Source organism: Frankliniella occidentalis, unplaced genomic scaffold, assembly GCF_000697945.3.
Source record: "Frankliniella occidentalis isolate FOCC.00 unplaced genomic scaffold, Focc_3.1 Scaffold43, whole genome shotgun sequence".
Classification (NCBI taxonomy): Eukaryota; Metazoa; Arthropoda; class Insecta; order Thysanoptera; family Thripidae; genus Frankliniella; species Frankliniella occidentalis.
Window position 1 is genome coordinate 1,444,044 of NW_026267173.1, and position 24,612 is coordinate 1,468,655.

Consider the following 24,612-nt stretch of genomic DNA (forward strand, 5'->3'; position numbering starts at 1 on the left):
TTTTTTAATCATGATTTCTTAATCACCTGTTCTCACCATTACACATGTGGTTTTTCACCATTGATACATGAGAAAGAGTAGCTGCTTCAAATGGATTTGTAAGTAGTGGATAGTGCAAAATATTGAACTAATGAGTGGGGAGAGTTTATGTAGATAATCCTGCTGTTAACTTTATTCAAATTAATTAAGTCTTGAATTTCAAGTGGTTGCATTCACATTCATAGGTATTGTGGATAGATCAAGAAATTCACTTTTTACATAAAGTTAGAAGCTTGGTGGTAAATACAATTTTGTGTAAACAAGTTTGTACCGGAGTTCCAGGCATCTTCATCCTTTGAGGTTTTCCCATTCGGCTCTTTGATAAACAGGAAGATATCATTCCAACACAAACTAAAGCAAACATTAGCAGTCAAATGATTTTATTCTTTTTTCTACACTTGATGCTTGTCATAGTTGGAACGATGTATGTATGTATGTAGTTACTTCTTACTTAAACTTTAACTGACTAACAGCAATAAATGACATTCATATGACAGTATGAAAAAAGCCTGTGAGAATATACTACCTCAGTCTGAATTATGCAGTCTCAGGTATAGGTCACAACAGAAATTATGTTGTGGTCTGCACCTGAAATCACAGATAACTGTGTCCAGCATCAATTGTTATGCCATCATGTGAGTGGCCCGGACAAAAAGCAGTAAATATTTTCCTTACAGTCTCAATTCATACTGTGTAAAAGAAATAAATCACACTCTTAACACACCACAATTTTCAATTTGAAAGAAACACCCAAACCAGTAATGAGCATGTAATCCAAAATATAACTTTTTAGAGAATGGATTAATGTAAAACATTATTTTTGATCAAAATTTCTTAGAGAAAGAAACAGCCTTCCTCATTATCAATTGAGTAAAATTCAAAAACAAAAATTGAAAGAAAGCTAGGAGCTTCCAGTCTGATAAGAAGTCATAATGACTAAGGGTGTGCCTTACAAGAGAAAAATATGGTGGTAAGAACAAATTCACCTGTTAAAGTTACAAATCACACAACATTAACCTAAATAACTTACTAGAAGATCAGTTTGATAATGAATGACTTCATTCATTATTTTGTATTGCAAATCACTCAAATCTCCTTACTGCGTTGAGTTCAGCAAGGAGTAACTTCACAGATCATGACCTTATACGAACAATATCACTGAATCCGTCAGTACATTTCACTAGCAAGTGAAAATAAATACCATACACACAGGAAAAATATACATCTATTAGCATACCCTTTGAGCAAGCTCCAGCTACATTGCTTTCACACGAATAGAAAGATCTATCTGTACAAAGACTGAAATTTTCCATTACTTCAAAAGAAGTAAGATTACATGGTAATAAAACTGTCTTTACTTCATATAATTAAACAATCAGCATCTTGAATAGTTCATCAGTTAATTGGTAATAGGTAAATAGAAACTTCCAGAGAGCAAATCTTGGTAACTGACAATTTTTCTCTGCATGTTATACTGTTTTCATTTAATTACAAGACTACATATTTGAATAAATGTTGGTAAAATTAAGGGAGTAGTCGGTTGAGTTTAAATTTTATGGGTGCTAGGGAACCATAGTTTACAAACTGCAATTTGAACAAGTAATTAACAAAGCAGTGCCAATATAAAACAAAGAAAAAAATTATTGCAAATATTTGTGGGTAAAATGAAATAAAATGTCTGTGTAAGACTCAATAATACATTGAGTGTAACGACTGCCAAAATAAGGGGCACCTACCGTATTTATATGAATACAAGACGCCCATATCACAGTCCCTTTTCAGCTCTTGAAGCCTTCTGATTTTGTTGAGGCAAAATGCAAAGTGGAAAGCCCGGATATGCATGGAAGCACAGTCCACTATGAGGCTAACAGAAGAAAATTGCCACAGCAAAAACTGAGGGAAAAATTTACAAAGCAACACTGTGTTTCATATTCATGTAGACACAGTATTTACAAGGTGGAAAAGAGCACAAATCTCAAAAGTTAAAGCACTGTGCTAATATACTTGGGCAATTTTCATATGGTTTTCAAATGGTTCTTAAAGATCTCTTGGTTAATGGAATTTAAAACAGTGAAGCTTGCACATTAATAAAAACAAACATACTTACTCATTTTGACGTTCTTACAAGTAGCCACACAAAAATTATTACTGAATATTGCAGCATACTAACTACTACAAGACCTGAACTATTTTTCAACATTTTCAACACAAAAGATGACTTTTGTATATACTGGTAACATAATGATTTTGTTTTAAAAAATATTATCTTAGAATTCAAAAGCGTAATCACAAACCAAAGCATTCATGTCAATATTGTTCCACTTCCAATGACTCCATATAAAAATAAAGAGCAGCTTGAGCCAGTTTTTACCCACTAATTGTTTTACAGGGTCTTAGACACACAGATACCTTTTTTAAATGGTGCTCATGGTAACCAACCCTGCTTACCATGTAATCTGCATTCATGAACACCTGGTTTAGAATTCAGAAATAGCTAAGCCAGAGCCACTGGTCTTGAGTAGCACCTCTACTCAACATTGAAGTTAATATCACAGAAAACATGAGAGATTCATGTTGTATCCGCAATGTAAAAAATATCCCGCAACATTTATAGCATGATTTTTAGCACTAGAACCACAACTCATGACAAAGTCCTTCAGTAATGATAAAACACAATAATTACAGTATGCAAATAGAAAGAAAACTGTGTTCCTAGCCTGAAAATTCATTTTTTTGTTTTTTGTTAGAGTGCTTTCATGGAAAGAAATTCTTGTTAAATATTTGACGTATTTTCATGGAAAAAGATATTTGACATACAGTACATATTTGGTTTTAATAGGCTTTACTTAGAAGGTAAGGACTAAAATATACGGAATTGGCTTTCAAATTAATAGGACCGACTGGTTGACCAGTCAAGAGCAGTTCATGAATCTTAAAATTGATTTGGGGAAAGAGGGATGGGGGGGGGGGGAGAACCAAATATATTGGTTAATTAAGGGGGTCTCAATAAATACATATATACATGTGACACAAAAAACAGTCAAATGAAAAACTGTGCGCACTAAAGCACATCTACAAGCAACAAAAACTAGCAAAAACATTCATCAGTACATGTTCATGACATAAACTTAATACCACAAAAAGAAAATATTTAGAAAATCCTACTTGAAGAGGAAAGTTAGATACTGCATTCATTATTTTTCTTCATCAGACAACATGTTTGTAATAAGCTACAGGTTACAGACAAGACTCTCAAAAGACCATAAAACTTAAAATAAAGAACAAACATAAAACCTGCAGGTCTCCAGCCGGAGAGTCTTACTATTAAACATGGAAGATTTTCAGTGCTTGAAGGGACAAATTTCTAAACTTAATATCACGGATTGGCGCAGCCTGAGTCTTCATATTAAAATACAATTGTACATATAATATATATATACATACACCTAAAGAAACTAAAGCCTTAGTCACAGGAAATAAAAGACTGCTGAGCATAAAGTTGAATTACAGCACAAAAGAAATGCCGCTTTCATCATGCTTTATTTCTTCTAATGATTTTCCTGGATAGGAAGGAGAAAGATGAATAATGTTACTTTTCATAGGTCAATATGGATATGAAAGAAAATTTGATCTTCCTAAATCTGTTAATCACTAACCTTTGAGAAAGGAATCATTAGACATCACTGTAACAGGTGGTTGATTTGCACCCCAACAATTCCAAACACCCTCATTACGTAATTCCTGAGCTTCTTTTCTAGCTGGATTCCAATCATCACCAGCTTGCTCTGGGCTACTTGGGGCAAACTGAATATCTCGGTAATCAGGCAGTTCTGCTTCATCCTGAGGTGTTTCAAGCCTCTCAAGATGTCCAGCTCTCTCCACTCGACACATACTAGTGCTCATATTCCAAACAAACAAGCAGCTTGTTTGATACTGTTGCCGATCATTTGTAAGCCTACAGAAAATAGGTTCTGAGAATTAGAATTTAATTTATCCTGACAAATGTCCCTGTGGTACAAAACGTACAAAAGAAAAATCAAAGAGTCTTTTAAAATTAAAAATGTGCTGGAACTTGCCGTTTATTTTTTGGAACACCTTTAGATTTTAGAGTGGCTTTGATTTTCATGTAAGCCAGGCATATGACATCAGCTGATTGTGGACATACCTAGATCAAACAATAGAAAATCCCACTTATGAATCATACTTGGAACACAAATTACAGTGCAGAAGTGGATGAAAAGGAAGTAAACTTACATCCACAATTTCAACATCATAGTTGTTACAATACCAAAATTTCATTCCAGCTCTCTCACATAACACTTCCGCAACTTCATGACAAAATTGCTCAATGTCAAAACTCATCTGATGAACCAAAGCACAAGGTGCCATCTAAAAAATTGAAAAACATATACAGTAGATTTAAAATCCTCTCTAAGGATTAGAGCAGAACTGAATAGTTGGACATTACTTACAAGTTTTTCAGCCTTCGCATTTGAAATCATTTGCATTTGGACATAACCTGTGCCATGAACTTCTAAAGGAAGGGCACTGTGGAAGCCCGTTGATCCACTCTCATCGTCATCTACATTGATGGAATAAAAGAATATTGTTTCATCAAAAACAGATTAAAAAATGTTGTTAGTAATACCAAAATTATGTGTAACAAATTTTACTCACCCTCAATATCAGTTATAACAGAAACAAGTTCATCATCAACTTCAATAAAACGACGTTCAAACTGTACAGTACATCCTGCTTTGGACCAGAATATTTTACTATCTAATTTCTCTTTCTCAGAATCACTCAGTGATCGTTTTGTTGAATCTTTATGCTTAGGATTATCGCAAAATTTTGCAATATTTAAGGTCTTGGAGAGATCCATGGTTTTGTTTACATCTTGGCTTTTAGATGAATCTAGAGCTTTTGATGCAAGAGAATTCAATTTAGAGGACCCAGCATTCTTTGAAAAATCTGTGCTTACAGAAAGGTCAACCATTTTTTTGGAATCTGAACTCTTAGAGTTATCAATACACTTTGAAGACAGTGCATTTTTAGTGCTATCACTAATTTTGGCTGACATTGAAGTTTTAGAGATATCTGAAGCATGAAGAGCAACTGCGGTTGGAATGTTGAGTATACTCTCAAAGCCAATACTATCACTCTTTTCAGGACCTAATCTCATAAGTGGTGACGGTGGTGGTGGTGGGGACAAGAGTGATTGAGGCAAACCTAATACAACAAACATTACTTATGAGAAAAGGCATTTTAACGTAAACATTTAGACTACAAAGCTGTGGAAATAATGAACTCACTCAATGATGAATTATCGGCATGAGGGGCAATAGACTTCTTATTAACATCACGTTGAAGATCCTGCTCTCTGGGTGAGAGCAAAGAATTATTGCGATTATGAGGTCGAAGAACAACTTTGTCAGGTTCAATATTAAGGTCGATGAATATCGATCCAGGAGAGTAAGTCCCAGATGTTTCACCATTAAGTGGACCACTTCCAGTCTTTGCGAAGCTTTTCCAACGAAGATTACAAGGTCCATCAGGAGGGTCACCAATCTGGAAGAATAGTGGTGATTTAAAATCAAATTCCTAGTACTGTAAGAGAAAATATGACTTAAGGAAAAGAATTGAAGGATACAACTCACCGAAGAAGTGCTTCGATTAGCATTGCGATCCTTATTGGAAAATGCTAATGGAGAGGGGGGTAGAGGGTAAGTTGGAGAGGGCATAATTGACACCTCTGAATGTCTACTAAGGCGAAATGGCACAATATTCTCCGAGTCTTCTGTATCCTCTTCACTGAACTCATACTTCTTATCTGCTAGACGCCTTTTTCTAAAGGAGCTTAAGCTTTCATAGATTCTTTCATCCTTTTGTTCATTGAAATCATAGGCTTTTTCAGCTTTGCTGCTCAATCGTCCTTGTTGACTTCTTGCTGGTAAAATAGAATGGGCTGAACAACACAAAAATTAAGTTCGTAATGCACTAAACTAAATGAAAGACAGGTGTGTTCAGGACATTACATACCCCTACGTCGAAGTGGTGGACTCATAATGGCTGAGCGCTGACTGCTCGCATCACTGTCTGTTTCTAATGTTAATGAATCAGTTCTACAGCATAAATTCTGGGTGGTGGAGACTCCAACATAGCCCTGTAACAGAATAGTACATCTTGTCTGAAAGACCTCATCAGCAGTAAGATACGTTAAATTGCTTGCCACAAGTAAAACAGAACAGTTTAAGCGGAATGGAAAAAGATAATACCTGCGAAATAATGCTGAGCTCTTCCACTATACTAGGGTTGTCACCAACATGATCAGGAGATGCAGCTACAGGTGAAGAAGGGTCCAGTCCAATAAGTGCATGGTTTTGATATTCACTTAAACGAACATTCAAATTTGATGATGTAAGTGATCGGGAGCGGAAAATGAACTGTTCCCTGTGGAGTTACGACAGGAGTCACAATAAGGGCTCATGAGATAACCAAAGAAAAACTGATCAAAAATAGGAGAGAAAAAAGGAAATTTCACTTACGATTGCAAATGACAAGTATCAGTTGATTGTTTCCGAGAAGATTTTGCATCAAAAACATTTTCTAATCCTACCCTAATGACATGCAGAAAATTGCCAGAATTTAGCACCACCTAAAAGGAATTCATGGTACAATAGTAGCATCAGAATAAAATTTATATGTAACTCCAAAAATATGAGAGGCAATACTTACCCGCCCTGTGCTCTTCATACTTGTGGTAGCTACAAACTTTGGGTACGGTGGAGCCATGTCAAATGAGGTATGAACTGTTAAACCATGAACTAAACAGTTCAATCTAGCACAACTATCCCAACTTGCAGCAATATCTTAAAGGAATGAAAAAAACATAGTGAAATGCATGACATTACATTTAAATACATTTTTCAGCATGTTATGTTTACATAAATGTAAAAAAAAAAAAAAAAAGAAGACTGACCTTCTTCCTCAAATGAAGCTGCTACTTTTTGACACTCTTGACAGTTCTGCAAAGATGGAACTGCAGTAACTGTGACATAAGACCTAATATTTTGAGTGACGAGGCCATTATTAGACTCATTACTGAAAGATAAACAAGAAATGGATTATGATTGTAACAAGCAAAATCATTAAATTCATAGTCTCATCCCTATAATATTACTAACCTTCGTCCAAAGACAACAATTTTACTAGAATCTTTGGGCCACTGACAGTAAGCCAGATAAAGAGGTGTATACACGTTATAATTTCCAAACAGTGTCACTTCAGCAACCTTTCGAGCTTCAGCATAAGGAACAAATGCCCACCAGTGCAATCGGTACTTAAAAATTGTATTGAAAGAAATTGGTCGATCATCAAAATCTGTCGTGTATGTGTATGTTATGAGTAACTGACCACATGATGATATACCAAGAAATATATGGCTGTAAAAGACAAGTAATAATAGATCAGAGAATTTGGAAAAACATATAAGAATTAGGGGTCCATGATTATTAATGTATACTTTGATACAGGCCAATACACCAAATATATATAAAGTAGAGATATTTTGATTTTTTCAGAGAAAAACAATACATTTCCAACAGAAAGGTGATGTTCTTAATCACGGGTTATGTTCTGAACAATAATGATGTGATACATCACACCTACTTTAAAATATGGTCTTAGATCCACATTCAATTAACAGACCTATGAATTGCTGTTGGAAGAGTCTTCTTTAAGGGAAACTTCAATCGAGCAGGTGGAGTAGGAAATGTTGGTCTCAGTTCAGAAAAACCAACCTGAAATAAAATGCATTAGCAATTTAATAATATAGAAACAAAAAGAAGATCAAGTCAGATATCAACAGAAAATTAGACAGATTATTACAAAACTGTGTCAGGTTTAGATTATTGTTTAAAATTATAAATGAGTATGAAATGGATGACAATTGGCCTAATCACTTAGATTGACACATCACTTCAGCGACATGATTCAAAATTATCATGATTTTGAGAAACAATTCTAAATGAAAGAATAGTTGACCACATGCTTTTTATTCTTCTTTAACATCAAAGAAATTTCAACATTCGCAAAAAGTAAAGAAAACTTCTGTCACAAATGAGGACTGTATCGCACCTCACGACTATACAGCCTCTTCAGGAAATGGTCTGCTTTCTTTGGTCTAGAGCGTCGAGTTTTTTCATCGTCATTAAAATCAGAATCACAGGAGCCACAACTGATAACCGAACTTGTATCAGACATTCTTATTGATGCTCATTCGCAAGATTTGTGAGATCATAGAGAAGGGTTGCTTGCTTGCTTGCTGTTGTTTTCATTTGGGGTCTGGGGGCTAGCGACGCTAGCGCCACATGGTTCGTGTGGTGAGGAAGTTAACTAACACTGTGGCGGCGCGAGGCGCGAGATGTCAAACACACAGTCGGCCTGCATTCTTGTTGTTTTGTGTCGATATGTAGTATTTTAGATGTATGTGGTTGTAGACATACTGTTTCGACTCTATCAAACATAACCAGTCTAGATAGAGAATCAAGAATGATATTTTTCTTGGAAAATTAATCTTGCTTTGAAGTCTTGTCTTTGTTTAGTTAGATACCTTGCGTGGACGACTAACCTGCCCGTGCCTATGCTAGTTATTTCTCTTCGGTCCCAGGTACAGCCTTTTGTATGTTATAGAGATATTATCAGTTGATTGCATTTTCGTTTAATTCTAACACCTCTTCCTATCTCGTAATCCGCCTTTTTTGTTGCTTCTATTAACTAATAATTTTTGTTTAAGTTGCTCGAGCCGCTGCATTTGCTGTTTTAAACATGGAATTTAAACTTCTCGAGCACTGTCAACTGAGTACATCCCAAAAAAAGACTGAAAGAAAAGTATGTTCTTCAGTAGCTGTTTTATCAATAATTCATTTTAAGCCATATTCAATGTTAACATTTTCTTTTCCATGCGACCTGAATAGAGAGGTGTGGTAGGTCTGAAGGATTTACTCTCAGAAAACAGTGCTCTTCAGGTACTCAACAGGAATCAGCCTATAGACCAAGTTAATTGGACAGAGCTTTTCAAATGTGCCCATCGAGCCCTCCTCCTGGTAAGTCTTCCTTTTTACTGTGTTCGAACTTTCTCCACTCTCCACTGCAAGCCATTCATTAATGTACTTGGATTTTTCATTTTTAGGAATCTGAATGTTGGAAAGCTGAAGACCAAAATAAATCTGTCTCCTCTACTGTTATTTCAAATAGAGAGAATGCGAAAAGACTATTCTCTTCACTTGCTGATGTTGTCCTACAAAAAGCAAATGCTTCAAGACCAAATGTTGATTTCTCTGAAATTCTTGAAGCCTGCTTCCGAGTATTCACAGATATATATCTATTGAAAACATGTGGTGAAGTATATCTGGGTATTATGCAAGCAAATGTACTCCCCGTCAGGAAATACAGAAATAGTTTAACATCTAGTGATTGGGATAAGCTGTTCCATTGTGTTCTCAAATTTATGGAATCTGAGAGTGAGTTGAGAGGTAGATTCTTCTACCAGGCCATTGAACTTATGGACAGTGTGGTTACTTATTCCTGGCACCAGAGTCACTTGTGTCTACATGTGAAGGGCAAGTTGTTGCCTCTATTAGAGAGGAAATTCATCAGTTTTTATGAAAACGTCTCCCTCCAAGAAGTAGTGCTGAAATTGGCAGTCAACACTTGTAATTTTGTTGCCAAAGAAAGTCGGACTGGAGTTTGCCATTTTGGAGAGCTAATCTTACCTGTTGTCTTGAAAATGTTCAAACCTAAAGGTGATGATAAAACTTTATCTAGAAGATTGGTTGTAGACTTCTTGCTTATTCAAGTTCAATGCCATCATCCAAATGGAGCAAAACAAGACAGTGGAGCTGCTTATGCCTGTGATTGGAATAAATGGACCCGCTACATGCACGTCATGTATCGCACTGTCATCGACACCATTTCAAAGAGTGAGAGAAACCGTCATGATCCTTTTGCCAAAAATTTCCTAGATCTCTCAGTTGAACTATTCTACCAGCTACTTGATAAAACTAAGCCGGCATATGACATGTCCATAACCATGAATGAAACAGAAGATACAGATGGGGGTCCTGCAGCCAAACGCCGGAAGTGGATGACGAGTACTGAAGAATTATTTGAAGAGCTTCAATCTTGCAAGAGAGATTCTTCTGGATGGCCAGTTCTTGTGCTGGCAATTTTAAAAAAGTATCCCAATATGTTTCAAAGTATTGAGCTGTTGCAGTTGCTTCAAATTATGAGTGAAATCCAATCAAATTGGCAGAATCAAGAGTCATTGAAACATGTTAATATGTGTTGTGAGCAACTAGTAAAGGTTCTTAATCAGAGAGGACTTGGTTCTGATGTTCTGCTGAAAGTGTGGGATACCAGTTTAAGAGCTATAAGTTCAACACAGAGTGAAATTCATCCCCTTCTACAAACCCTTATTTCAGAGAGGTGTGCACCAACATCTGGACTTCAGGCCCTAGTACGAATGTTCCAGCGCCATATTGTTCAATTATCTGATGCAAGCCTAAAAACTTTGTCCGTACTATTGTCTCATCATCACATTCCGGAGAGTCCAGGCTCTGATGAATTTTCATGCGATCCTTGGGACATGCCAATCAGTTCAGCTCGTGTAGTTTTGTTGGATTGGCTATTTTCATATGGCACTGATATCGTTCTTGATCCAAAGCTAGTTGCAAGGGTTCTTGTCAAACTTATCCTAAGAGCAAGAAGTGAGCCTGCATGCCCTGACACAATTTCAGCATCCTCAAGTGATAGCACACCAAAAGATATGTCATTTGAGGAAAATCATTGTGTCAGTGCATTTGAAGATAGACTCCTATTTTTAAATCCTGAAAACTCCTGCCAAAATCATGGAAACTCAAACAGAATATCTCCTTGTGTGGTAGATTTATTTTCCAAAAACAAACTGGAAAATTTGATGCAGAAGAAATATTTGGAAATTGAAAGAAAAATGTCAGAACTTCAAGGGGAGCCTCCTCTGACTACTGCAATGGCTGTTGTGAAATTAAGAGAACAAAAAGTAGTATTGGTTCTGGAAACTATTAGCTACTCCACTCTTGTTGTAAATGTGTTGTCCAACCTATTAGTATTTTCTGCGGTGACAAATGAAACTCTCAAAGATACATCAATTTATGAGTTGCTTACCAAATCAATGAAACACCTCTCAATATTACTTCCTGATGTTTTGAAAGTGGATGCCTCTTGTGTTGGATCTGAAAAACAGTTGAATAATTGCATAAAAGTACTGCAATGCCTCAAGACACTTTACGGAAGTGACTTGATGCCCTGTCTAAATTACCATCTATGTCATCTAACCAACAAATCAATCTTATTGACCTTACTGACATTTTTCACTGCATTGTCAGAAGATGAGCACCAAAATTTAGATCTGCTGAAAAATGAGGTTGAAAAGTTATTTCCTGAGAACCTTTTTATTGGCTACAACTTCACAAACGGAGATAATCTGCAATTCCTTTGTGCTGAGGTACTCACCTCATTTTTCTGCCTCAAACTTGAAGAAAAGTTACATGTCAAGCAAAGTAAATTGATACATAGATTAATTCAAGTTTTGTCAGACAATAATACTTATGATTTGTCAAGGGAATCAACGTTCATTCTGGTAAGTAGTCTTTTCTTCTTTTCTGACCCAATTTTGCAATTTTTTTTATGTCTTATTCTTATCTTAAATTCTTCTGCCCTTTTACAATGTTTAGGTTCATCACTGTTTGTCTTCTGTGTTAAGTTGTGCTTATTTAGAGCCAGAAAGTCACTTACGACCTATCATACATCTATTGAAATATGTCTGTAGCAAGTGGAAACAAGATGCTGTAGCCTCATCTTATAATTTGTGTCTCCTCAGAGGTGATTTAAATTTCATCTGTCAACAACATACTACGTGATATCATGTCTTTGTCCACCTATCTAACTGATAACTCTGAAAGATGTTTTTTAATTGACTGATCAAATTGTTACAGGAGTGTTTAAACATGCTGCTATTGATGATGACAGAAAGTGGGAAAGACAAGCTTCCATAATATTGCTAACCCCTTTCAGAAATATGAAATATGGACCCAAGTTTACCATTGAGTATATTTCTTGCTTTTATGAGTTACTGAAGGTAAAATATAATATTTGTTTTTCTGGAATTACTCTCAGAGCTTTATATACTCTGTTGTTTTTTTGTGTTTCTTTTTTTTCCTAGATTGACAAGGATTCAAATTGGGCCAGATGGAACACATCATTAAACTTGAGTGATGTACTTGAGTCTGATACTATTTCCTCAAAAGCCTCTCGTAAATTTGAAGATGAGAAGGAGAAGACTGCAGTTATTGAAGAGATTGTGTTTCATCTGCTTAGCCCGTTTCATGAAGTCCGTTTAGTGGCAGTGTCAATTGTTTCAAGTTTCTTCTGTGGTCACCATCATAACTCACTTTGGATAGAAACCATGTTTGAAAGATTAACCCTTGTTCTGTTTGAATTGTTTATTGTCAAGGTAGGTTCATGTATTTGTAGATGAAGAAAATTCTGTTTTTATTTGAACCATTTTTTTAAAAAAATGTATCTTTTATAGGCAGATGATATGACTCCTGAAGAAGCGATAGATGAGGGAGCCAATCGCACCTCCACAGTGCTGCATGTTTTAGCCTCAATTGTAGCCTACAGCTCAAAGTGTCAACTATGGGCTCTTCGTCTTATATATTGTATAATGAAAAGAAAAAACTTAGATCAAAGTAAGGTTAACAAATAACATTATATTCAATGATCTATTCAACCTGAAGAGATCTATTAGTTAGTAAAAGAGTGTGTATTTAACAAACCTCATCCATTTTTTCTGGCCTTTATGGTTTTAGATCTAATTAAAAAGGTTTTCAAATTACTTGCAACAACAATGAAACTTCCTAGTATTCAAGGATTTTTGGAGAAATCACTCCCTTTCATTTTGAATGAGTGGTTGCAGTGGGACTATCAACTTCAGGTGTGTTGAATCCAAGTAATCCTTTCATCTGATCATAGATCTTTCAATGATTATCAGAAATAAGAGGTGAAATATATATATTATTACGTTTTGAAATGCTTAATTTTTGTGCAGGATTTTCCCTTCATCCTTTTTAATTTGACTTCATTTCCTGATTTCTTCAACAAATACAAAGGAAGCATTTTACCTATAGTTTTGAAAAGTAAAACCTATTTACCTTTTTTCCAATTTATTTGTCAAGAAATTGGTTGCCCTTCCACTCACCTGCTTGAGGTAATGTTTGATATTTGAAATTTTTTGTACATCCATGAACAGTGAATCCAATAGGTATCTCAAATAATTTTGCCCCTGCAGGAATCATTTCCTTCAGTTTATGCTCAGTACTTGGCATTCTTAGTGAAGAAAACATCTACTTCAGATACCAAAAGCGCCTGCAAGCAATATGAATCAATTTTCTCTCAACTTAATGCTGAGAAGATTAGAAATTTGTTGTCAACCCGCATTGATGAAGTTTTGTTTGAAATTACTAGACTAGTGTGGGATTCTTCTCACCATGAAGACTTGCTTGGGCTTGACCACAGTACAATGGAGCCAATGATTCCTTTTATTTCTAGTGAAGAATATTCAGCTGCTTTCAAACACTTGCAGGTTGAAATACACCAACTTTCATCTTGTGAATAACTGAATTTCAATTACATCCTAACTTACGTCTTTTCTGTTTCTAGAGAACTATTATGACAGAGCAGGAGTTGCTTATCTATTTTGTCAATCAGCAACCCGACATACTTCAAAAGGTTCTATTGCAACTACGTGAAGATATCAGTACTTCAATTACTGTAAACCAAAAAGTGAAGGGTCTCCACAACTATAGTGCTTTTGTTCATGCCATTGCACTCTGTTTGGGAAGAGGTGACTTTCCAAGTCTAGAGGAATTTTTACTCAGCGACATTACTCATACTTTACTCTACTTAATCCAGGAGAACAAATCAAATCCTGTAATGGTCGATGTGTGCATAGGTTCTTGTTGGTAAGATGATGTTTTCCACTTGAGTTGTGCGTGATGGACCATTATACACTTCATATTGATGGTATTTTACATTTGTGCTTCTTGACATTTTCAGCTTTTTATACATTCTCTATCATCACCTACTGCCTGCTTGCTCGTCTGTTTTTATTAATTTACTTCCTACTATTGTTGGAAGTTTGATTCCTCTAGCAGTAGGCTCAGGAGCATTGGCAGAGAAGAGCCATAAACTCTTGAAGCTACTAGTTATAACCCATAGTTCTTGCTTGGGAGATGCTATTGGTTCCCTGCCTCCTTTCCCCGAATCCATGGAATTTGCTGAAATGAGGAAAGTGCATGGTGAAATGAAATATAAAGGAAACAAGTTCTCTCTCAAAGAAGAAATTGAACACTTCTTAAGCTCCTCTAGTTCCACAAACACCTTAGCCAATCAAAACTCAATGTTTGATGGCCTTCATTTCTTAAGGAAGGAGGTAATGCAATACAGAAAAAAGTACACACTGATCTTTTTAATAAAGGAATATGTAATTAAAGCACTATTTACTGCAACTGTAATTGTAAATTACTAATAATTGTATCTATCTATTTTTTTTGAAGCTATGCATAAAAAAGAATGAGTTATTACTTTTATATCAAGATCTAAAACAAGGACGTGGCTTTTCACAAGACTGCAAAGAAAGCATTCTTCATCAGCTAATCTGTAAACTTATTCATATAACATCATCAGCAAACGAAAAAGTTGGGCTTACCCGTTTTCACTTTGTAAGAACAGAGGATTCTTTTTACAAATTATATTATTAGTTTATTTTCTTCTTTGTAGGTACAAATGGAAGCATTACGGTGTTTGGGTGAACTAGGACCAACAGACCTCACAACATTAGTCCTAAAGCCAGTGGAAGGATGTATAAATTTATTAAGTGGATATTCTGACCCAGTGATGTGTGTTATGGCTCTGGCTGGACAGATTTTATCTGATTACCTTCTTGATTATAATATCAATGTTGTAAAAGCTGCCAGTCAAACCCTCCTTAATTTAATGTCATGCCAAAAAGCAAATGCCTTACATAGTGAGTATGGTGTTCCAAAATTCTACTAATGGTTTCAATGTACCTTTTGTTTATAAATTTTTTCTGAACTTTGTATTTTTAGGCACTAAAAGTAACTCAAAGTGTATTGATTCTAAAAAAATCTCACCATTTATACCAATACAACCTACAAAACCTACTCCATCACTCTCGTCAGACACCATCAAACTAGTCAGCTTCATACAGGATGATGAGATTTGGTTCCCAAGTGGTGGAATACAACACGAAAGATGGATCTCACGTTTGGCCTCTTCTTTATTTTGTAGTTTGTCAGACGATGATGTTTTCAATGATTTTGCTTCTCTCTGTGAAGTAAAGGTAATTTGTGACAAGCTGAAGTGTTTTGTTTTTAGCATTAATTGGATTTCTAAAAACTCCTCTATTGATATCACTTTTATCTATCTAGACATCTTTTGCTGAAGAAATGCTCCCAGTTTTGTTTTATTTGGGACTAAATCATTCCATGGAAATTGGACATCAACTATGTGCTCGCCTGGCTCAATTTTTTGAGAACCATTCCAATGCTGTTTCTTTGGCCAATGATACCATAATAACAGAAGCAGGCTAGTAATTTATTTTACCTCAAAGTATTAATTACCTAATTGAACTGCATGTACTGAATGTTCATCAAATACATCTTTTTTTTCCCCTGCCCCTCATTAGATAGTAAAAATATTCTATTGAGCAAACCTTCTGTTCAATGCATGCTTAATGTGGTAAATTTTGTGCGTTTGAAGAAGGATGGAGAAAGGTAATTATACCCTCATAGTATCAACAAACATTTCTGATCTAACTACTGTTAAACTATATGACTATAAAATCAAGAACTTATTCTTTCCAGGAAAAAAAATATGATCTTAAAACTAAATTATTTGCATGTAGCATCAGCAGCTCAATATTGTTCTGCTTACCTCTCATCCATTATGTTTCTTGAATTGTGGTGCAATGACGCAAACAGGTACCTAATACAAAATCTAGAGGAGTTGCCGGGTTATCAGGAAATTATCTGCAAAATTAACATGCACATCAGCACATTTTTATCCCCTTTCATTTATTTGCAGGCTTGAATACGATGGAAGTGGTATTCCGTACATTGATTTCATCTCTGAGTGTGAACCAAGTAATGGGAAAGTTCTACAGAATTTACTCTTGAAGGTTTCTCCTGCTTACTTGTATTCTTTTTCTTGTTACCTCCTAGTTTTAGATTTATTTGTAAGAATTTACCTATCGATTTGTAAAACCATGTTTTCTTATCTTTAGGCATATGAACAGATCGGTGATAATGATGCAATGTACGGTTGCGGTTCTTCTATACTTTTGAATCCAATGGCAAAAGTCAATGAGTATAAACTCACTGGAATGTGGGACAAAGTTCTTCTCAATTATGATGTAAAGTTGTCATGTTCCAAGGGTAAGGATGGAGTTAAGGGTAAGTATTGATTTGGTATTTTAAAACTTGCTAGAAAATGTTTTTCTTGACGTTTCCAGTGAACTTACTATGCACATGTATATCATTATTTTTAGGACTTGTTGATTCTCTTCATAGCAGTCGGCTATACCATATGTTAAATGTCTTTGTTGAGTCTCAGCCACATGATCAGAAAGATGAGTTTCTTTCTGCACAATTTGAGTGTATGTGGCGTTTGGGGCAGTGGAACTCACCCTTGTCTTCAGATACCAAAGTAAAAAAATGGCGTTTAAATTAAAGTGTAGCAAACACTTAACAAATTAAAATAATGATAAAACGTTCAAAAATTTGGAATATATATGAAATTTAATATGCACTTCAACAGGTTAAGGGCTTTGCATGGGGTCAGTACTCTGCATTACAAGCTGTAAGTGATAAAAACTCATCAAGAGTTCACGAATGTATAACTGAAGGAAGGCTATGTGTCTTGGATAATCTGGCCCATTCCAGCTTAGAAAATTGCAAAAATATCTATAAACCTATGAGTCAACTTCAATTGCTTAAGGTAACAGTACAATGGTTCCTCAAGCAATTTTTGCTGACGGTCACCTCATCACATAACATCATGGAAATACAGTAATGAGTACTGTGCCTTTAAATTTTTTCAGTCAAACCAATTTCTTTGTTATCTCAGGAAATTGAAGATTTTGTAAACTCTGATGATTTACTTGGATTGTGGAATAACTGGAAAAATCAGGATACCTTACCACACAGCGACATATTTCTGTTGGAAATCACAAGAGCTCAGAGAGCTACACTCTTACAGATTGCTTTAAAAGAGCAAGAAAACCATCAAACCAGAGTTCCCAAAATGTCCAGCAGTATTTTTCAATATTTGACTGATTACTATTTAGATACTGCTGAACTTGCTCGAAAAGATGGACAGATTCAGGTAATTGAAAAAAAACCAAATCAGACTAGTGCAGTTTTTGTTTTTTTAAAAATTGATCAGCAACCATTACATTATATCTGGAATGCTATCTGGAACGCCAGTGTGTGCGCATAGGTTTGTTCCCAGCTGTTACCATTGGGGCGCTTTGCGTTTTTCAACTCTGTTAGCCAGACTATTTAATGATATGCATGCACGCACACACTCCAGAAATTAATTATTTTTCTCATGAAAACTTTAATTGAATTCCTTCCTTAAATATTTAGATTGCAGAACAATGGCTTCACTCACTTTCTCTTATCCCTGGTATCTCTGAAGATGATACTAGAAAATTACGCCTTCAGGAAGCACAGTTAGCTTGGAGCTCTGTAAAAGGCCTGCGTGATGGAACAAACTTAGTTGCTCGTAACCTACTGCGATCTTTGATAAAGGATGTACAGGTTGCTGAAAAAGGTTAGCGTCCTTGTCTTTGAGTTTTTCTCTAACAAATACTGTCAGGAAAAAATTACCGTTGTTTTTTTGTTTTTTTCACTAGAGTCGAGGAGTAGGTCAAAGTTGCTTCCTCAGGCTTTGATTTTGTATGGGAAATGGATGGCTGAAACTCGATCTGAGAATCCACAGCAAATCATTGATGATTATTTAGAAGAAGCTCTGCAATTGCTGAAAGTCTTGCCTGCGCATAGTTCAGTCCAGGAACAACTTGAAGCACATACCTGTCTCGCACACTTTGCTGACCTTGAGTATCAAAGGGTGAGCATTTTATGAAAGTGATGAGCTTGGTTCAAATTGTTTTAAATCTTACTACAAAATATTTTGTTTCACATGCAGATAACATCCTATATAAAATCCGAGACCTTTCAAAAGAAAGTGAAGTGTATGGAAGCACTTCAAAATGAATCTTCCTTGAAGGTTGAGAAGGGTAACAGAGAACAATCAAGTGCAGTTAATTTTAATAGTAAATATTCTGCACTAGATGCAAGTGAGATCAAGAACACTTATAAAGATCAAGACCAGTTCCTTCAACTTGCCATGAGGTGCAGTATATATTTTTTCTAAATAATGTATGTTTATACTTAATTTAATTCTTTCTTAAGGAAGACTTGTTTTGTTGTATGCCAACAGACACTATCTCAGCAGTATGAAACTTGGAGAAGGAACAAATATTCCTGTATTCAGGATGGTGTCGCTGTGGCTAGAAAATTCCAACAAAACTGAAGTGAACCAATTTGTTAAATCAGAGCTAGATATCATTCAGACATATAAATTTGTTGAGCTTCTTCCTCAGATAGCTGCGCGCCTGGGTTCAACACAGGACACTACTGAAGTAGTCTTTTCAAAAGCTATATACAAGCTCTTGAGTAAGTGCACATAGATTTTTCTCTTTGCGCTGTTCCTCTGTAAGTCTGATATTTGATACTTTATTATTTTATCTTAATAGTGCGATGCTGCATTGAGCACCCTTATCATACCCTTCCACTTATTTTGGCCTTGGCTAATTCATATGAGGATTTTGAGGGAAAAGTCAAACCTGATCCAGAGGTACGTTTTCTGTCCAAATCTTTTTTTTTTTTCTTTTTCAGAGAAACTAACATTTTTTATAATTTAACAATGCTTTCTGGCTTGTTTAGCCAAGGGTTGTTTCTGCTACACGGATGATAGAGGAATTGAGGAGGGATAAATCAGTTGGGAAACTTGTGGCTGAGATGGACAAGCTATCTAAGGCACTTGTTAGTTTGGCATACGTACCAGTGCCTGACCAAGATAACCCCAGAGGTATAGAAACAATAAGTTATTGGTTGAAATTAATTAGAGTTAAAAAACTATGGTTAAAATGAATGGCTTCATATTTTTGATCAACGTAATATATATTCTACAGGTTTTATTGTACCTAAGAATGAAAAGATCCGGCAGATGCAAAATTTGCAGTATGCAATGCTACCTATTGTCCATTTACCTGTACAGTCTGATGCAAAGTACAACAACATAATAAGTATGATACCGTTGTCCTTCAGACATCCTGAAAGTTATAGAACGGCTATTGGCCACCTACATAGTGTTATACTTAAGAATAGAATCTAAATTAATATAGTATTTTCATTATTAATACTTTTCAGGCATCCAAAGCTTTGATAGCAAGTACTTTAAAGCAGGAGGTATCAATAGACCAAAGAAAATTATATGTATTGGATCTGATGGAGTTAAGAGGCTTTTGTTGGTAAAGGTACTGTGTCTTTAAAAGGTAACTAACAATATTTTAAACTTTGTTCATTGTATGTTAATAAACTTGTGCAACACCAGGGAAGAGATGACTTAAGACAAGATGCAGTCATGCAGCAGGTTTTCAACATTGTGAACACCCTACTGCAGGCTCATTCAGAGAGTAAGCGTCGCAGACTGAAGATACGCACCTATAAGGTGAGAAATCCTTGTTTTAAAATGTACTGAAATTTGCATCAGGTTATAATTTTGAGTAATTCTGATTTTTTGAACAAAAAATAGATTGTACCATTATCTCAGAGGTGTGGTGTTCTGGAGTGGTGTCAGAACACATCTCCGGCAATGGAAATTTTCATGGATGTTCATTCACGATATTGCCCCACATCATATAAGAATGCGCTTTGCATGAAGAAAATAGAGGTAAATGATTCTCACAATTTTTGTTAGTTTTGTTTTGTGGTAAAACATCTATTTTGTAATGGTATAGAAACAAAGGAAGAAATCTTTTCTGCCACTTACATTTAACCTTTGTTTTTCAGGACGCCCGTTTAAAATCACCTGGGGAAAGACTAAGTGTATTTAAAGAAATTTGTAAGAATGTCCACCCTGCTTTTCGGTTCTTTTTTATTGAAAACTACTCCACACCTGCTGAGTGGTTTGATCACAGGATGAATTATGTGCACAGGTATGTACGCTTTAATTAATAATTCTTGAAAAAGTACTGCTTGTGATTTGAACATTTAATAGTTATTGTTATTATTGTAATTTTTTAATATTACAGTGTCGCAACAAATTCAATGGTGGGCTATATCCTGGGCTTAGGCGATAGACATCCTAACAATATTCTTATTGACAAAAGCACTGGTGAATTGGTTCATATTGACTTTGGTAAGCAATTGACTAGACAGTAACTTAACATGTCAGGTGCTGCAGGGGCTATTGGGATCCACAGTGTGGGTCACACTTGCTGCATTCAACATCAACATGCTAAGGATTTTCTTATTAAAATAAAATGACTGTGAGTAATAAAAGGAATACTTTTCCAGGTATTGCTTTTGAACAAGGTAAGGTGCTCCCAACACCAGAAACAGTTCCATTCCGTTTGACCAGAGATATTGTGGATGGTATGGGAATCTCAGGAGTGGAAGGTGTTTTTAGGAGGCAAGTTTTATTTAATCTATTCATTTTTTCTTTGAAATTGTTAGATGATTATCCTGTGTGAGTGATACATTTTCTGCGTTAGGTCATGTGAAAAGACAATGGGAGTGCTAAGACAGAACCAAGAAAAGATTTTAACCATTCTTGAAGTGTTACTTTATGATCCATTATATCAGTGGACAATAACTCCAAAGATGGCTGCGAAATGCCAAAAAGAGAACAGTCAGGATTCTATTGCTTCTGACTCGGATGGTTTGTAACTACTCAAAATGTTTTAGGTGTTTTTTTTATATTAGTCCTCAACCTTCATTATTCTATCTTTTACTTATGTTCTCTTCTTATCAGAAAAAGTAAATACATCACAAAAGAATAAAATGGCAGTAAGGGTGCTGTGTCGTCTGAAAGAGAAACTCCAAGGAACTGAGGAAGGTCCAGTCTCGAGCATTGAGGGTCAAGTCAACAGGCTCATACAGCAAGCCAGAGACCTAGGAAATCTTTCAAGATTGTTTAGAGGCTGGCAAGCATATTTTTAGACAGTCAACTTCTGGCCAAAGGATTTAAGACTGATAATGGTATTAGCATTCCATGACAATTTTTTCACAGATGATAATTTCTTCCTGGATAAACCAATTAATCTATATTTGTAATTTAAGGAAATACACTTAATCTGTTCACTAATTTTATTTTATTATGAGCAATTTCGTGACTGTACCCTGAAATTTTTTCTACACTTAGTCAACGTAAGGTTTTTGTCATTAAAATATTTATGTATTTATTTATGTCTCTGCATGTTAATGATTGAGTACAAGTTGCTGGATAAATTCCTGTTGCTCCTGCTCTGTACGAATTAATGATTGATGTTGTATTCGCAACCTCTCTAGCTCTGTTGACTTCTCAAAAATTAAAGCCTGCAATCAGTCATTGTTTAAGTTAAAATGGTATTTTAAATTTAACATCAAACCCATTGTTACAGACTTTCTTACTTGCAATTGCTGTTGCTGAGCCTCCCTCTTTTTGGCCATACTTTTTAGCAAATTTCGTGTTCCAATTGCCTTAAGTTTAGCAGCTTCTACTTCTACTGATAATGAATTGGCCATTACCAGAAAGTTATCGGCAGTTTTCTGAAAATCAGAAATTTCTGCAACAAGAATGTTTTAAGTTAGTACTTCTGGCATATTTTCTCAAATGTAATGTTTGAAATTAGACATATTCTAGCAGACATACTTTCAACAAAATCCTTGCATTCAGTCAGAAGTTCTTCAGTTTGGGAGGAAACATCTGGCTCAAGCACACATATTTTGTTCAGCTCGTCAAAATACAAGCCTGTTTTAGAAAATATTTCGGCCATTTCAGCGAAAGTATTCAAGCTAACTAGATTGGTGCAGAGTCTCAGACCGCCGTGCCGTGCTAGTGGATTGTTTGTTTGTTATGTATTTAAACTCGGCGTCAGCTTAGGAATGCAGACGATGGCGTTTGTCACTTGTTTCCGCGCCATCTAGTGGCCTGTTTGGAACTACAATTGGTTAGTTTCCATGCTAGGACGCTAGAGCGCACCACAGGTACATTGCCCGTGCGTACTACCACGTCGTTCTAGGTGCTTTCTTCTCTTTCCACGGATGTGGGTGAGCACAAGTCTAGAGTTTCACGAAGATTCACTGCGTAGCAGTTCTTTACCCTGGTAATGAAGCCCGCACGCACGCGGTACGGTGGCAGACCCACGCCGCGCACTTTCGTAGATATACTGTACTGCATGCACGGCTGCGGGGGCCCGTGACAGTAGGCGACCCGCCCGCACGCGTGCATGCGGTACGGTATAAATACGAAAGTGCGCGGCGTGAGTCAGCCACCTGGAAGACTTTTCGGGGCCCACTGGGAATGTATGCCACACGTCACAAAACAATCAACGAGAAGTCTATAACTTCACATTTATTCATCGTAAAAAAAAACAACATACAAATATTGGACTTAATAAAATACTTGGTAAATGAAGTATGAATTTGAAATGGTAAGAAAAGAACGACGATGGGAATGTTTGGAAGGTGAATGGTTAACTGACTGGTGATCCGCCCCCTCTCGACTTGCATTCCAACGAAGATCTACACTCCCGCGACTGTGGCGATGAACTGGCGCACGCTCGGGTCCGCAACACGGGTGTACACGCCGGGGAAGCCCTTCCTCGCGCATCCTAGTCCCCAGGACACGATGCCGACCTGCCGCACCTCCTCGCCCACCCTGGTGACGAGCGGGCCGCCAGAGTCGCCCTGGCACGAGTCCTTGCCCAGGTCGGTGGCGCACAGCATGCGCGCCGTCACGCCCCCGTAGTCCTTGTAGGCGCGGGCGCACCCGTCCTGGCTCACCACGTGCAGCTTGACGGCCAGCAGCTGCTGCTCCAGGTCCCAGTTGTTCTCCTACGTAAGGACCAGCGAGAGTTAGACTCTGGGATTAGTAACGCATAAGGAAGGTGTGGACGCCTGCCGTTGCACAACCCTGAACCCTACCTGGGACACTCCCCAGCCGGACGCGGTGACGACGCCGCCGTCAGGGACCGCATCCTCGGCGGCGGCGAGGGCCACGATCCGCTGCGTGTCGCTGAGCTGGAAAGCGCCCTTGATCTCGACGACGCCCACGTCGTAGTCGATGGTCATGGCGTCGTAGTACGGGTGCGCCCTGATGCTGACGACGCCGTACTCCTGGCCGTCGTCCAGAGTCGAGGAGCCGGCCACCAAGCGGCTCGTGTCCGGGCTCACTCTATGCGAAGACAAGGACGTTTGTCTCAGCCTATCGCTGGGGTAGGATAGTAGAAGGGAACCACGGAAGCCTCAAACTCACCCCGAAGCGGCACAGTGTCCGGCGGTGAGTGCGAACCCCTTGCTGATGATGGAGGCCCCGCAGAAGTGGCTGCCGTAGCTCCTAAAGCTCAGCTGGAGACCGGGGAATAAGGAATGTTTAAATCTGTCAATCTCGCCGTGTCCGTAGCTCGCGGTAGCACACGCCATTAACTACCTGGTAGGGGTAGTCGTGGATGTCCGCCGTGTCGCCGCCGACGATGCGGCCGATCCACAGCCTATTGCCGGTCGGCCTCCTCAGGTTTCCGCGGCCAAGGGCTCCGGGAGCGGCCCTACCTGTGGGGAGGCAAAGATGCAGGGTTTTACTGTCAGAGGCGGTCAGTGGGTTCCATCGTGCACCACCGGACCGGGCGGCCGCGGCGCGATCCTCACCGGCGGCGAGGGCGAGCAGCGTGGCCAGGACGCACAGCAGGCTCAGGGGGGACATGGTGGCGGCGGCGAAGGCGGTCCGGTACGCAGAGCAATGTTGCAAAGTGTGAGCGGCGTTCCTGCCACCAGCGCACCAGGGTCAGACTAGACGAGTCGGCACTGACAAGGCGAGCAAACTTGCTGCAGTCCAGCCCGACCCGGCTGGCGACAAGGAGGACACGCTCCCCACCGCCCGCCGCGGCCCTTATAAACAGGAGCACGGCGCGAGCGCAGCGCGTACCTTATCGCAGCCCTGCTCCCTTTCTCCGGCGGATTGCACCGCTCTTCAGATTACCACTCGAGTTCAAGGCGATGCGTGATTGCTGCTGTGCGCGACACGCACGCGTCGTCGTCCCTGAGGAGGCCATCGACGGCACCGACGAATGAAAATGAATAGACGCGAAAATAAGTGCACATTACCTCCCCTCGAACCCCGCTCCCCACG

The 24,612-nt window shown here is 37.7% G+C and overlaps 4 protein-coding genes across 4 annotated transcripts; 1 reads left to right on the forward strand and 3 right to left on the reverse strand.

Annotated features, from left to right (window-relative positions):
• Positions 1-154: 154 nt before the first annotated feature.
• Positions 155-8,387, reverse strand: LOC113218405 (uncharacterized). The gene is made up of 16 exons (XM_026438745.2): positions 8,176-8,387; positions 7,747-7,838; positions 7,224-7,481; positions 7,019-7,140; positions 6,775-6,908; positions 6,585-6,694; positions 6,315-6,489; positions 6,079-6,202; positions 5,697-6,004; positions 5,352-5,607; positions 4,717-5,268; positions 4,512-4,621; positions 4,294-4,428; positions 4,116-4,204; positions 3,696-3,994; positions 155-3,599 (listed from the first exon to the last, which is right to left on the reverse strand). Exons 1-16 carry the CDS (start codon positions 8,299-8,301, stop codon positions 3,544-3,546), a joined length of 2,946 nt encoding a protein of 981 aa, XP_026294530.1. The 5' UTR covers positions 8,302-8,387; the 3' UTR covers positions 155-3,543.
• Positions 8,388-8,449: 62 nt separating this feature from the next.
• On the forward strand, positions 8,450-21,688 carry LOC113218424 (serine-protein kinase ATM). Its single transcript, XM_052266813.1, has 39 exons — positions 8,450-8,707; positions 8,834-8,928; positions 9,015-9,143; positions 9,230-11,716; positions 11,811-11,958; positions 12,072-12,214; positions 12,299-12,589; positions 12,668-12,827; positions 12,948-13,072; positions 13,187-13,345; positions 13,427-13,720; positions 13,798-14,099; positions 14,194-14,569; positions 14,694-14,834; positions 14,917-15,163; positions 15,246-15,499; positions 15,588-15,744; positions 15,845-15,932; positions 16,023-16,139; positions 16,243-16,336; positions 16,442-16,610; positions 16,706-16,863; positions 16,975-17,154; positions 17,284-17,541; positions 17,805-17,991; positions 18,074-18,288; positions 18,367-18,572; positions 18,661-18,896; positions 18,977-19,077; positions 19,167-19,311; positions 19,415-19,528; positions 19,653-19,759; positions 19,837-19,953; positions 20,038-20,175; positions 20,295-20,440; positions 20,537-20,643; positions 20,802-20,916; positions 20,999-21,165; positions 21,259-21,688. The coding sequence occupies exons 2-39, from the start codon at positions 8,866-8,868 to the stop codon at positions 21,444-21,446; spliced, it is 8,829 nt and encodes a 2,942-aa protein (XP_052122773.1). The 5' UTR covers positions 8,450-8,707; positions 8,834-8,865; the 3' UTR covers positions 21,447-21,688.
• LOC113218428 (intraflagellar transport protein 20 homolog) lies at positions 21,580-22,642 on the reverse strand. The gene is made up of 3 exons (XM_026438786.2): positions 22,138-22,642; positions 21,897-22,051; positions 21,580-21,821 (listed from the first exon to the last, which is right to left on the reverse strand). The coding sequence occupies exons 1-3, from the start codon at positions 22,259-22,261 to the stop codon at positions 21,705-21,707; spliced, it is 396 nt and encodes a 131-aa protein (XP_026294571.1). The 5' UTR covers positions 22,262-22,642; the 3' UTR covers positions 21,580-21,704.
• Positions 22,643-22,824: 182 nt separating this feature from the next.
• LOC113218427 (trypsin 5G1-like) lies at positions 22,825-24,365 on the reverse strand. Its single transcript, XM_026438785.2, has 5 exons — positions 24,132-24,365; positions 23,917-24,035; positions 23,743-23,834; positions 23,412-23,661; positions 22,825-23,321 (listed from the first exon to the last, which is right to left on the reverse strand). The coding sequence occupies exons 1-5, from the start codon at positions 24,184-24,186 to the stop codon at positions 23,010-23,012; spliced, it is 828 nt and encodes a 275-aa protein (XP_026294570.2). The 5' UTR covers positions 24,187-24,365; the 3' UTR covers positions 22,825-23,009.
• Between the last annotated feature and the right edge of the window lie 247 nt (positions 24,366-24,612).